Here is an 11,934-nt window from a genome sequence, read left to right as displayed (position 1 = left end):
ACACATGCCCAGAGTGGATCTTAGGCTACATTGCATGCTCTGGGTGATATGGTAATGAGGTGTCCCTATGCCTTGGCACTTATGGCACACTGGACAGGTTGGTTGGTGCTGACGGAAGGGGGATGGCCTGGGAGTGGGGAGGGGGCCACTCCTACTCACTTCTGCTATTAATCTAAAACTTCTATGAAAAATAAAGTTCATCCATGGGCTCATGAATATTCCTCAAGAGAAAGGCTCATAAGACCACACCCCTCCCCAGGACCTGTAGGTGGCTAACAGCTACTGGAGAGAGAAATCATGATTCCCAGTAGTGTAGCCAGTGGTAAGTTACCCTATCCAGTAAATACTCTCACCGTGTTTGTGAAATAACCCAATTAAGTGTAGCATGTTGCAAATATAAATAAACAAATGAATAAATAAAGAATACATGAAAGTGGGAGAGACTCATTGAGAAGAAGGCATTTGGCTGGAGAAGTAAGATCATATAATTTTATACAGAGATAAGGAGCTGTGAAAGACTATATACATTTTTTAACTGTTTTAATGGATTCTAAGTCAACACAAGACTGGGTCTGCCAGTACCCTGTCATGTAAAGTGCGAGAGGCTTATGCAGCCCCAATCCCTTTGAGGATTTATAGCCACTAATGTTTGATGGTGGAAGGAGAGCCGTTTTATTCAGCAGTGTAACGTCTTGCAAGTTGCCCATGCCCGTACATACAACCTCATCCACTTTCTTATAAGCAACTATAATGAAACTCACTGAGTCACACACACAAAGAAAAGATGAAAGCAGAGGAGGGATAGTTAGGCAAAGGAGGGGATCGGTGGCTGGGGGGAGGGGGAGACCAGAGAAGGTAACAGTGAATGAGTATGATCAAGAGTATTAGTGTATGAACAAAAATATCATAATAAGCCCACTGTCATACTTAATTTATACATATATATTAATAAAAATATTTTTAACTGAAGTCTAAGGGCTGGATAGTTCAGTCATTAAGATCCTGGCCTTGAAGCACAAAGCCATGGGGCAGTGATAATGCCCAGGTTCTGAGGTCCAATTTCGCTCACGTCCCTGATGAAGGCTTCTGCTCCCCTTTGCCTAATTCCTGTGCTGACAGTCATTTTTAAGCAGAGTCCTGCTAACGTGTAGTACTCGGAACCTGCAATGTGCTGAGGTCCACACTGTATTGTTGGGATGTTCTTTAAAGTCCTGGGAGGCTAGCAGGTCCAGTATATTTTATTTACTGTTGAGTTGTTTCTCTCAGGAACACTTAGGAGGTCACAGCTGTGTTGACATTTCCATGTCACATTTGAGGCAGTGGGAACCTGAGGCAGCATGGCCATGCTGACATTGTCATTTATTGGAACTCAAACACAGGCAGAACTCAAGCCCAAAGCCAGCACTTTGAACATATGAATAAATTTTTAAATGCAACTCCCTAAAGTGTATTTGGTTACACAAAAGGCAGCTTTGCTGACAGTACAGTCCTCTGCCTCACCAGGACATAGGCAATTGTAGCCCTTGAGGATCAAGCTTTGGGGTGCTGTGACTCATGGTGGGCCTGACTGAGATGTTCCCCCACTGAGATAACCTCTAGTAAAGTCAAAATATGCGAAAGGCTTAGTAAGAGAGACTATGGGAGGTTTGAAGATGAGGGGTGGTCTGAGGAAACTCCCATAGCAACCAGGACAGCGTTGGGAATCATGAGTGAAGATATTGGAACCCAAGCTCTATCTTTAGCTAAATGGAGCTGAGGAAGTTGTCAATAAAATGCTGGGGCTTGGGACCAATGCTAGAGCTTGGGGAGGTAAATGTTTAGTTGTTTTCCCCTGCTGCTTTCCAGAGAGGTTGAGCATGTGCAGAACTTGGCACTGGCCTAGATGACAACATCTTTGAGCTATAGATAGCCATGGCAGAGTGCCCTCAGGACCTCACTTGGGATCCTGCCTGGCATGGCCAGCATGTTGTGGGCCTTAGTGCATATAAGCTAAATAAATGCCATATACAGGTTTGCAGACCCATCTCTAACATAGAGTGTGACACATGGAAGGAGGCCACCAAGTCTCTTCATTAGATATTCCTGAACACTTCCAGCTTCTTAGTCTGTGGCTACCTATGCCTAATCTTCACCAACATGGCTGCCCCTGGCCTGGAATCCAGCCAGCCTTGCATCTGGTTTATCTTACAGCATGAGATAGAAGTTTCTATGCCTCGTGGATCTGGGGACCCTGTGGGAGCACTGTAGATTGAAGAAACTCTGATATAATGCAGAGGAACTGGCTCATAGATACGAGGATAGACAAATGGAGAAAATGAATCTCCAGGACTCACTGCCCAAGAGCACAGAGGTGTCACTGTTCCTGTCTTACATGCCCTGTGGGATTTTCTATGCTCATCATGATGTGGCTGTCCTCAGTGTAGTCCATTCCTACTTTCCATGTGACAGCCTAGGGGACAGCACATTTCTCTACAGAGGCTGGAACTTCTACTATCAGTTCACTTCCTGACTGCATTTACTAAATGTGTGCTTTAGGCATGAGTAAACCTCCCATGAGGTCAGTATACAAGAAGTTTGTGGTACTGTCTGAAGGGGACACACCTGTGGACATGTGGATCATATACATGGACATGGTTTGGGGACTGGTCAGTGTCACTCAGAAGTTAAATCCTGGGTATCTACTGTCCAGAGAAAGGTACCCAATGCCCAGACCACCTGGCTTCTTATCAACCAGCTGACCCCTGGCAGTGACTAAGTGTTATGAAACTGAATGGTGCAGCTACATCAACAAGCAGATCAATCCTAAGATCCACAGTGGTCTCTGAGGTCTTTTTTCTGAACAAGAGCATTGAAAAATAAAATACCAGTCCATCCAGTCCTCTCTGCCCATTTCCAACATCTTCAGTAGACCATACCTAGGCTGATCCCAGATACCAAGATTGTGACTTGTGGCTGAATGGAGAGCAGATTCAGAGGCCATGACAGATGGACCTGTCTCTTTCCAGTAGAGGCTGAGGACATAACAGAAAGTTTAGAGACACACTTAAAAACATCCTAAATTAGAGTACCTTCAGATGGCCAGCAGTTAATACTGACATACCCACTGAAGTCTGTGTTTCTCCCATAGTATTTGGTGACCTGGATGACAGTGGGCTTCCTGCTCATGCCCTTCTCTGAACATATCCTCAATGTGGAAACTCTGTGGGCTTATTGCTCTGAGGTTCAAGTTTTCCAGATAATCTGTCCATGGTCTTCAAAGACAAGCAATCCTGTGCCCAACATACAGAGACCAGAATTATAACAGACACTGGATCTCTGAAGACAGAACCTGCCTGATGCCTCCTTCTTTCCACTATGATGAGTCCTAAAGTCCTGTGTGAGGAGTATTAGGCTCCTGCCTAATAGCCCCAGAGCACCACAAAGACAGGCAACAACTCTTTCAACCTCCCCATTGTATGCAGCTTCCTTGAGCTGCCTGGGCATCTGCCCCAAACACAGATTACTGCCTATGGGCTCTACTTGTATTTGTCTACTGAACCCCAATAAGACTTCCATGACCATAGTAAAGTAAACCCATTGAGAAATCAAAAAGATGCTTGATTTCTGTAGAGGATGGAATTTTCTATATCTGAGGATTTTATTTCCTTCTCAGGGAGACTGCAAGTTAATTATACTACTTCAGTAATTGTCATGTGCAAGGAAGCTACTAAGGGGGAATCTAAAAAATTACCAACACTTTCACCCTGTGGCATTGTTCTAGCGTCTAAGGTTTATCCCCACAATCCCTCTTCAAACACCAGAAAAATATACGGGGGTGCTGATTCGCTGCAGTATTGTCTGTGACAATGGAATTCTGGAGACAGCTTTCCATCTATAAGGAACAATGGTTCCATAAACTAGGGTGTGGTCATGCTGCAGTACCAGCTGATGAAGAAGGGGATGGGCAACGACCATCTGTAGACTCTAGAGAAAGCCCTGCAAATGTATTTAAGAGCAGAAGAAACCGACAGAAATGTGGGCAGTATGCTACTTTTTAGCTTAGAATGGGGAGACTAAAGATCCAGTTTTACAAGAATGGAAGGTGTAAGGCATAGGCATGTCCCAAAGGGCTAAAAAGCACAAGGAAGCAGACTTTTTATGCCTGAAGAACTCCAAACTGCAGCTCAGTCAGTAATGTGCTTTCTAGGCAAGCATGAGGACTTGAGTCCCGATCCCAATGTCCAGGGAAAATCAATCACAGAAGAACATGTCTGTGAACACAGCACTGGAGTCATAGGGTAGAGACACTCAAGTCTCTGGAGCTCCCTGGCCAATCAACATAGAAGAACTCAGTGAGCCCTGGGTTCAGAGAGAGAGAGAGAGGGAGAGAAAGAGAGAAAGAGAGAGAGAAAGAGAGAGAGAGAGAGAAAGAGAGAGAGAGATCCTGTCTCAAAACAATAAGGTGGTGAATACCATGCAGTATCCACTTCTAACATCCACACACATGGGGCACCTACACATGCATATAAATACACACATGAAAGCATACTTATGCACACATTTCACACACACACACACACACACACACACACACACACACAAAGAAAGATCAAAAGAAAAGTTTTAAAAGAGGATTGGAGCTGAGGTGCGATTACCCAAAGTATGTGGAAATTGTTTAAAGCAACATGAACTAACAAGGTGGAGGACTCCTCAGACTCTTATCCTCTGAACCTTGGCCAGTGGTGGGTTTCTGTGTTACTCTCTATCTACTGTAGTTGCAGAAGCTTTTCTGACAAGCACTGAGAGACACTCTAATTTGTGTATACAATAAGTCATTAGGAGTCCATTTAATGCTATGTCCATTTAGCAGAATAATGGCAATAGGCTCTCCCCTAGGGCCTATGACACATCTAGTCACAGGTTATCATCCCAACAATGATGCCAAGTCTGGGTTGTATCCTGTGAAGCAAGACTGCATCTCCTTCCCTGAAGGCTGAGAGATCATTGCGGAGCAGGACGTGGAAACACTGTAAGAACCAGAGGCAGTATACAAAGGCAACAGTGTCCTCCAGACACATCAAAGCAGCTGCAATTGGGAGCTCACAGTGGTTATTACAGCAAACAAAAGCCCCATAAAACCTCAAGCCAGACTAAACTCCAACATGGAGGGGGGTGGTGTGAAGTCCCACCCTAACTGAGAAGATATTGGCAATTGAAAAATACTGTGAAAAATACTCTTTCTTTAAAGAGTATTGCCACTGGCAAATCAACCACACTCCAGTGGAAGGTCACACATCTGTGAATATATGGGCACTTGATGGGGAAAAGATAAAGGACATAATGTTGTGTGGGTAGGAAGAGGATACGGATCTGGGGAGAGCTGGGGATAGGAGTGGATATGGTCAAAACTCATTGTATAACTTCTCAACAAACTAATGAAAAGAAAAGGATTAAGAGAAAACTAACAAGGTATGTCTGCCTGCAAACAGAGGAAAACAGAAAAGCAGACATGTGGGGAACCCACACTGCCCCCTTAACACTGACTCCTAAACTGCACAGAACTGTCACTCATGGGGACTCTTAGAGCCAGGATATCCAACAAGGAACCCGAAGCAGAAGAAAGTGGAGTCATGAAAGCTGAGAGGCAGCCACACCCAAGGTTCAATAAAACTGATCCAATCCTCTTCCTCCACAAATAAAAGAGGGCCATGATTGGTGTAGCTACGCATTTTAGGGTAGCTAAGGAGAGAATGGGTTAGAAATCAGAAGGCAAGCAGCTTCTGCAGGCCACGTGTGTGTGTGTGTGTGTGTGTGTGTGTGTGTGTGTGTGTGTGTGTGTAACTGTTGCCACCCCCACAACACTGAGAGTAGTTTTAGGACTGAAAGCTGCCCCCTCACTTTTCTCTCTGTCTTCCCTAGCTGTCAGATCCTGCTGTGCATGAAAGTTGGGGCTCAGTTTTACCAGCTCAATAAGAACAGACAGACACTCATAGGTGTGTTCCTATAGGGCACCGGCCAGGCTGACATGCGAGGGGTCTGACCAAAAAGGCAGGTCACAGAGCAGGAGGCCAGCAAGTGTGAGAATCCAGAGCAAGTCACAGAAGTCATCCCAAAGCCATTCTTGGATGACAGAAGAAGACCCTGAGAGGTGGGTTCTGAGAACATACCTGCCTCCTGTTGGCTACACGGAAACCCACTGGTTGCCAAGCTCTTCCGTGGCCTTCATGGCTCTGATGTAATTGTGACCCCTGTCATCTCTGCTGCCTAGTTATTCCAGAAGACAGCGTTCTGAATCATTTCTCCAACATCTTTTCCTTTGGGACAAATCAGAAAGATATTTGGGTATAATTGACAAAATAGTAAAGGGACCAGACATAAAAGACAGGACCGCAGTGCCTGCCGTAGGATTCCAGCCCTGTTCTAGGAACATGGAGAAAGTTCAGTTGTTGGAAGAGGTTGAAGTGAAGAGGGGTGAAGAGGAAGCTTTGGGGGTTGGGGTGGGTGAGAATGCCCCCAACACTGAGGTGGCTGATGTCATTACACATTCTTCACGATGCTCTGACTGCCGAGTGTGAACCCCGACCCACATATTGGTTTTGAGGTGGTAATGTGTGTGTTCCTGTAGTTCAGCAGTTGTCACCCCTGGAGGAGTGCAGCTGGAAAATCAATGGGACACTTGGGAACACACCACAGTCAGATGGAGCCACCTAGTGTCAGGGACAAGGCAGATTGTAGTGAAATGCCACCAGGAAAGTTCCTCCTTCGGGGACCAGAAACATTAACTTTAAGTTAGGTTCTAGAGAAATCAGAGCTTGCGACAGTGACAATGTCTAGCATGTGTGCAAGAACAGAGGTCTCCCGGTGACTCTCTATACAGCAGGGCCTGCCAGACAGCTCCACCAACAGGGACAGAACAGGACAGAATGGCCGCCAGCCACTTTCTTCTAGCACTGCAAGTAAACACCCTCCATAAGTACACAGTACTCTGCTGCAGTTTGGACAGAAAATTAGGAGGTGAAAATCCGACCATGCCTTCTACCAAATGGAAAGGGAGAGGGGCACCCTGACTCACTACCTGAGGTGGGCTGACGGGATGCTCCCAAAAACTAATTGTAAAGAGGCCCTGACTTGGGTACCACACAGGGATGCCAGAGGAGGCTGGGTAGGACAGCAATCTTCTCCATCCTTATTTCACAAGCAGGATCAGTCTGGTCAGTCTATAGTATCCAGACTGCATCACTGAGGTAAGAAAAGCTAAATCAATAATCCCTGTGTTGCTGAGAGAAGGAGATTGTCCTAAATGTTTTATATCAACTGTTAGCCTTGTCTTGTTTTACTCCAGTGAGACAACAGACACAGGGCCAGAGAATTTAAACACAGGTAGTCTTCAATGTTGAAACTTTCCAGGACTCAAACCTAGTCAGCTTGAGTGCAGAGCCTGCATTTGAAATCTACACTTCAAAATTTTTCTCTGTAAAGGTAATTTTGCTGTCAGAATAGCCCTCTGACCCAGAAGGACACTAGTACGTTATAGCCCATGAGGACTAAGTCTTGTGTTGCCGTGAGTCACAGTCCTCGTAGCCTATGAATGTTTCCGCTCTGAGATAACACCAAAAGTGGAAAACAGAGAGGCTTATCTAGATAAGAAAGACTTATATAAGAGATTTTCAGAGGGAGAAAATAGGAAGACGCACACACCAGGACCTAGACAGTGCTGAGGTCTGTAAGAGGGGACCCAGAGACTTCAGCTGACTTCACTGGGAAGAAGGAAGACGTCCACTCAGTAGGAGACAAACAAGGCTGAAGGTCAGGGCACTGTGAGGGGCAAGCTTGGAGAAGGAGATACTTCAGTCTTTTCTCCTGTGCTCTGTTCCAGAGCCATGACACGAAAGAGCCTGACACTGGGCTGGGTGACTGCCATCTTGCTGCTACAGATGACCACCGCAAAACGCCCCAGGTGGACTCTGAATGGCAAGCCCCAGGTATTCTCGGACCTGAGTGTTTATGAGATCAAGATTGTGCAGGACTTCCTGATGAACAGAAAGGAGCTGCAGCTGCAGCCAGCCAAGACACCAACTTTGGGCAAGAACTCAGTATACCTCATAGAAATGCTGCTGCCGGATAAGGAGGATGTGCTGGATTTTCTGGACAAAGGAAAAAGGATTCCTGTGCGGGAAGCCCGTGTTGTCATCTTCTTTGGTGCTCAGGAGCACCCTAAAGTCACTGAGTTTGCTGTAGGGCCCCTGCCATCGCCAATCTACATGCGAGAAATATCTCCTGGGCCTGGGCACAGTCCATCCTGGGCATCTAGACCCATTTCCAAAGCAGAGTACAGTCTTATCTACCATATCCTGAAGGAGGCCACGAAGCCTCTGCGTCAGTTCTTCCTTGACACCACTGACTACTCACTCGAAGATGAGCACGGTCTGACCTTCACATACATGGTCCCCCATGGCACAAAGTCTGACCAGCGCTGCAGCTGGTTCATATTGCAACGATATATGGCAAGCCAAGTCCTGCAGCCCACAGGTCTGGAGATCCTTCTGGATCATGGGAGCACAGATGTCCAGCACTGGAAAGTGAAGCAGCTCTGGTATAACGGCAAGTTCTACAACAGCCCAGAGGAATTGGCTCAGAAATATGCAGACGGAGAAGTGAGTATAATGGTCCTTATGGAGTCAGTTGACAAGGACACAGAGCAGCCCCTAGTCTTCTCTTCCTTCAATACCCCAGAGGAATTCCCCACTACCATCAGCATGGCTAGACCCAGAGCGTCTGAGCCCCATGTTCCTGGCTATAACGTAGAGGACAACACGGTGTTCTACAGAGACTGGATCTTCTCCTTCCGGCTAAGACCCTCCTCTGGCCTGCAGATCCTGAACGTGCACTTCCAGGGTGTGCGTATTGCATATGAAGTCAGTGTACAAGAGGCTGTGGCACAGTTTGGAGGACATATATCTGCAGGCACTCAGACCAAGTACATGGATGTGGGATGGGGCCCTGGCAATGTCACTCGTCAGTTAGCCGCTGGCATTGATTGTCCGGACACAGCCACCTTCCTGGAAGTCATTCACCACTACGACACCGACGAACCAGTCTCCTATCCACAAGCTCTCTGTCTCTTTGAGATGCCAGCAGAAATGCCATTTAGGTACCACTTTAACTCGAACTTTAGAAAAGGCTTCAACTCCAGTGCTGGGACAAATGGACACATGCTGGTGGTACGGACAATCTCAACAGTCCACCACTATGACTACATTTGGGACTTCGTTTTCTACCCTAATGGGGCAATGAAGGCAAATATACAAGCCACTGGCTTGGTCCATGCCACCTTCTACCAGCCCGAGGAGTTGCGCTACGTCTCTCAATCACACACCCATGTATTCAGCAACATCCACACCCACCTAGTACATTACCGTGTTGACCTGGATGTAGCAGGTAGGATTCAGGACCACACCAACTCAGACACTCAAATACTACCCACACATAACTTCACTCCATAGGCTGGAGCTAAAGAGTCCTTGGCATAATATCAGGAAATTGTTTGAGCCACATTCTAAAGACACACTCCTGGAAAATGGCGGCAGTGAATGGTACCCTAGGGTTACCCTGATTGTAGAGTGTGCATCTGCTCTTCTTGGCTCTATAGAGTAGAATGGTGCATAGGCATAGAGGGTTCCATGGAAATTAAACAATGCTTTGGCTTAGCACTTGGCGATGGGTTCTGGTACCATCTGGGGGGTGCTCAGTGTGTTTCTGTTTCTTTATAAATGTCGTCACACAAAGAGAAGTGATGTTTGGCATCACATTCCATAACTGAACTAGGCCACCAGAACCAGATAGGTGGCTTCCATATGCTCATCCCCACTGGGGCCTCTGGTCAGGAATACAAACAGACTGACCTCAAGCCTTCAGAAACATGGGTGTCCCATTCTCCATGGTTAAAAATAGATAGGCTGGAGCAAGCTTTCCAGAGACTTGTGGGATCACAGTGAAAATGCCATAGTTGCCCAGAATGACCCCCCAAGTTGTCCTCTAGCTTCTCTGCTTTCTGGTTTGCTTGGTCTTCTAGATCATGCTGCTAGCCTAGTGTCTGGCCTTAGCCTGGCTTCTTCTTTGCAATTGTCTATGGTTATTGTCCAGTTGGAGTCCCTGGAGTAGAGGAAGCCAGATTCTGTTTCAACAACTGATTCTCACCCTTCCTCCCCCCCACTCCTGCCTCCAGGCATCAAGAACAGTTTCCAGACACTGCACATCGTTGGGGAAAACATCACCAACTCTAAGGACCTAAGCCATCATGTACTTGGAAATACCCTAAAGCAAACAAATTACACCCAGGAGCACCAAGCGGCCTTCCACTTTGGAAAACCGCTTCCCAACTACCTAATCTTTAGCAACCTCCATATGACCCATTTGGGCCACAGGAGCAGGTACCGCCTGCAGATCTACTCCAAAATTCATCAGGTGCGACTTCCAGACTGGGAGAAGAAGCGAGGCGTCTCCTGGACCAAGTGAGTTTGAGAAACATGGTCAGAGATTCCCCATAGTGATTATGTGTTCTGTTTGTCCTGGAAGGTTCATGTCTATGTTTGCATCTGGATATGCACCCTTGCGCACTCCAGGAAGGGGTGGAAATGCTTACAGAGGTCCTGCCCCTAAGATGGTGATGGGCAATTTTCCAGATCCCTAGGGTATAAACATTCATTATGGAGAAGGCCTGAATTCTCTATCCTTGACACTGGGGATGTTACCTGGGAAGAGATTAGATGCAACTCCAGTGCCCAGCGCCATTGGCTTCTTCTCTACCTGTAGGTACCCCTTGGCTGTGACTGAGTACCAGGATTCTGAGAAGTGCAGCAGCAGCATCTACAGCCAAAATAATCCTTGGAATCCCCCCATGGTCTTCGAGGATTTTATTCAGAATGATACAAACATTGAAGATAAGGTAATATCCCAGTACCCACTTCCCACCTCAGGCCTGTCACCAACCACTCCCTAGACCTGTTACTGGCCCCAGCAATTGTACTTCCTGAGTGGTAGACAAGTTCAGGGGTCGTAGCAGATGGGTCTGCTTTTTAAAAGTGGAACTGAGGATATGTCATGAAGCCCGTAGGCACAACAAGCCAGAGTGACCTCAGGTGACTAGTACTCAGCACTGCCCTGTCCACTTAAGCCTTTGTCTCTCCCATAGGATTTGGTGGCCTGGGTCACAGTGGGCTTCCGCAACATCCCCCATTCTGAGGACAGTGCCAACATGACCACACCTAAGAGCTCTGTGGGCTTTGTGCTCCGGCCCTTCAACCTCCGAGGCTTCTAGAGACATAACTACAATGACATCAGGCACTGTATCCCTGGAGATAAAGCTTGTCTGATGCTCCCTCCTTTCAAACACAATAGGACCTACAACCCTGTGTGAAGAACCCTGCCCCAGCTCCTGCCTAAAAGCCCCAGATCGGCACAAGAGTAGACAATAAACCCTTCCACTTCCACTCTCAAATGTTGCTTCTTTGTTGTTTGGGGGTTGGGGGAGAGAATGGGTCACACCCTCATGGATGGCCATGGTTACATTCAAACTTGTCTACTGACCCTAGAAAGACATTAATGACAAGGGTGGAGAAAACCTACAGGATACTAGAAATCTCGGGTAGGTTTTTCAGCATGTGGGGTTTCCAGCTGTTTGTCAGGAAGGCTGTGGGGAAATGTTCCACCTCAATGACAGCATGCAGAGGAAGAAGCACTAGAGGGAAACCTAAAAAGATTATCAACATTTTCATCTTGCGGCCATTGTTCTACATCTAAGGTTTACCCCCATCAGCCCTCTATGAACATAGGTGACACATATGTGGGTGTGCTACTGTTGTCTGTGACAGCAAAAGCATGGAGAAGAGCACCCTCCCATCTATAAGGAAGAATAGTGCAGTAAACTGGAGCTCAGGCTTGCTCAGGGCCAAGGGA

General features: G+C 46.8%; 1 protein-coding gene across 1 annotated transcript; it reads left to right on the top strand.

Annotated features, from left to right (window-relative positions):
- The first annotated feature begins 7,847 nt into the window (after positions 1–7,847).
- On the top strand, positions 7,848–11,296 carry LOC117720825 (diamine oxidase [copper-containing]-like). The gene is made up of 4 exons (XM_034519512.3): positions 7,848–9,417; positions 10,205–10,490; positions 10,792–10,924; positions 11,171–11,296. The coding sequence occupies exons 1-4, from the start codon at positions 7,860–7,862 to the stop codon at positions 11,294–11,296; spliced, it is 2,103 nt and encodes a 700-aa protein (XP_034375403.1). The 5' UTR covers positions 7,848–7,859.
- The last annotated feature ends 638 nt before the right edge of the window (positions 11,297–11,934 follow it).

Source organism: Arvicanthis niloticus, chromosome 15, assembly GCF_011762505.2.
Source record: "Arvicanthis niloticus isolate mArvNil1 chromosome 15, mArvNil1.pat.X, whole genome shotgun sequence".
NCBI lineage: Eukaryota > Metazoa > Chordata > Mammalia > Rodentia > Muridae > Arvicanthis > Arvicanthis niloticus.
Note: the sequence above shows the minus strand (reverse complement) of the source record. Positions and strands in the feature narration are given on the sequence as shown.

Bases quoted from the DNA above. Each gene is read 5' to 3' on its own strand.
- LOC117720825 (XM_034519512.3), top strand. From the start codon at position 7,860: ATGACACGAAAGAGCCTGACACTGGGCTGGGTGACTGCCATCTTGCTG. The intron at 9,418-10,204 runs GTAGGATTCAGG...TCCTGCCTCCAG, and splicing joins TGTTGACCTGGATGTAGCAG to GCATCAAGAACAGTTTCCAG. The intron at 10,925-11,170 runs GTAATATCCCAG...TCTCTCCCATAG, and splicing joins ATACAAACATTGAAGATAAG to GATTTGGTGGCCTGGGTCAC.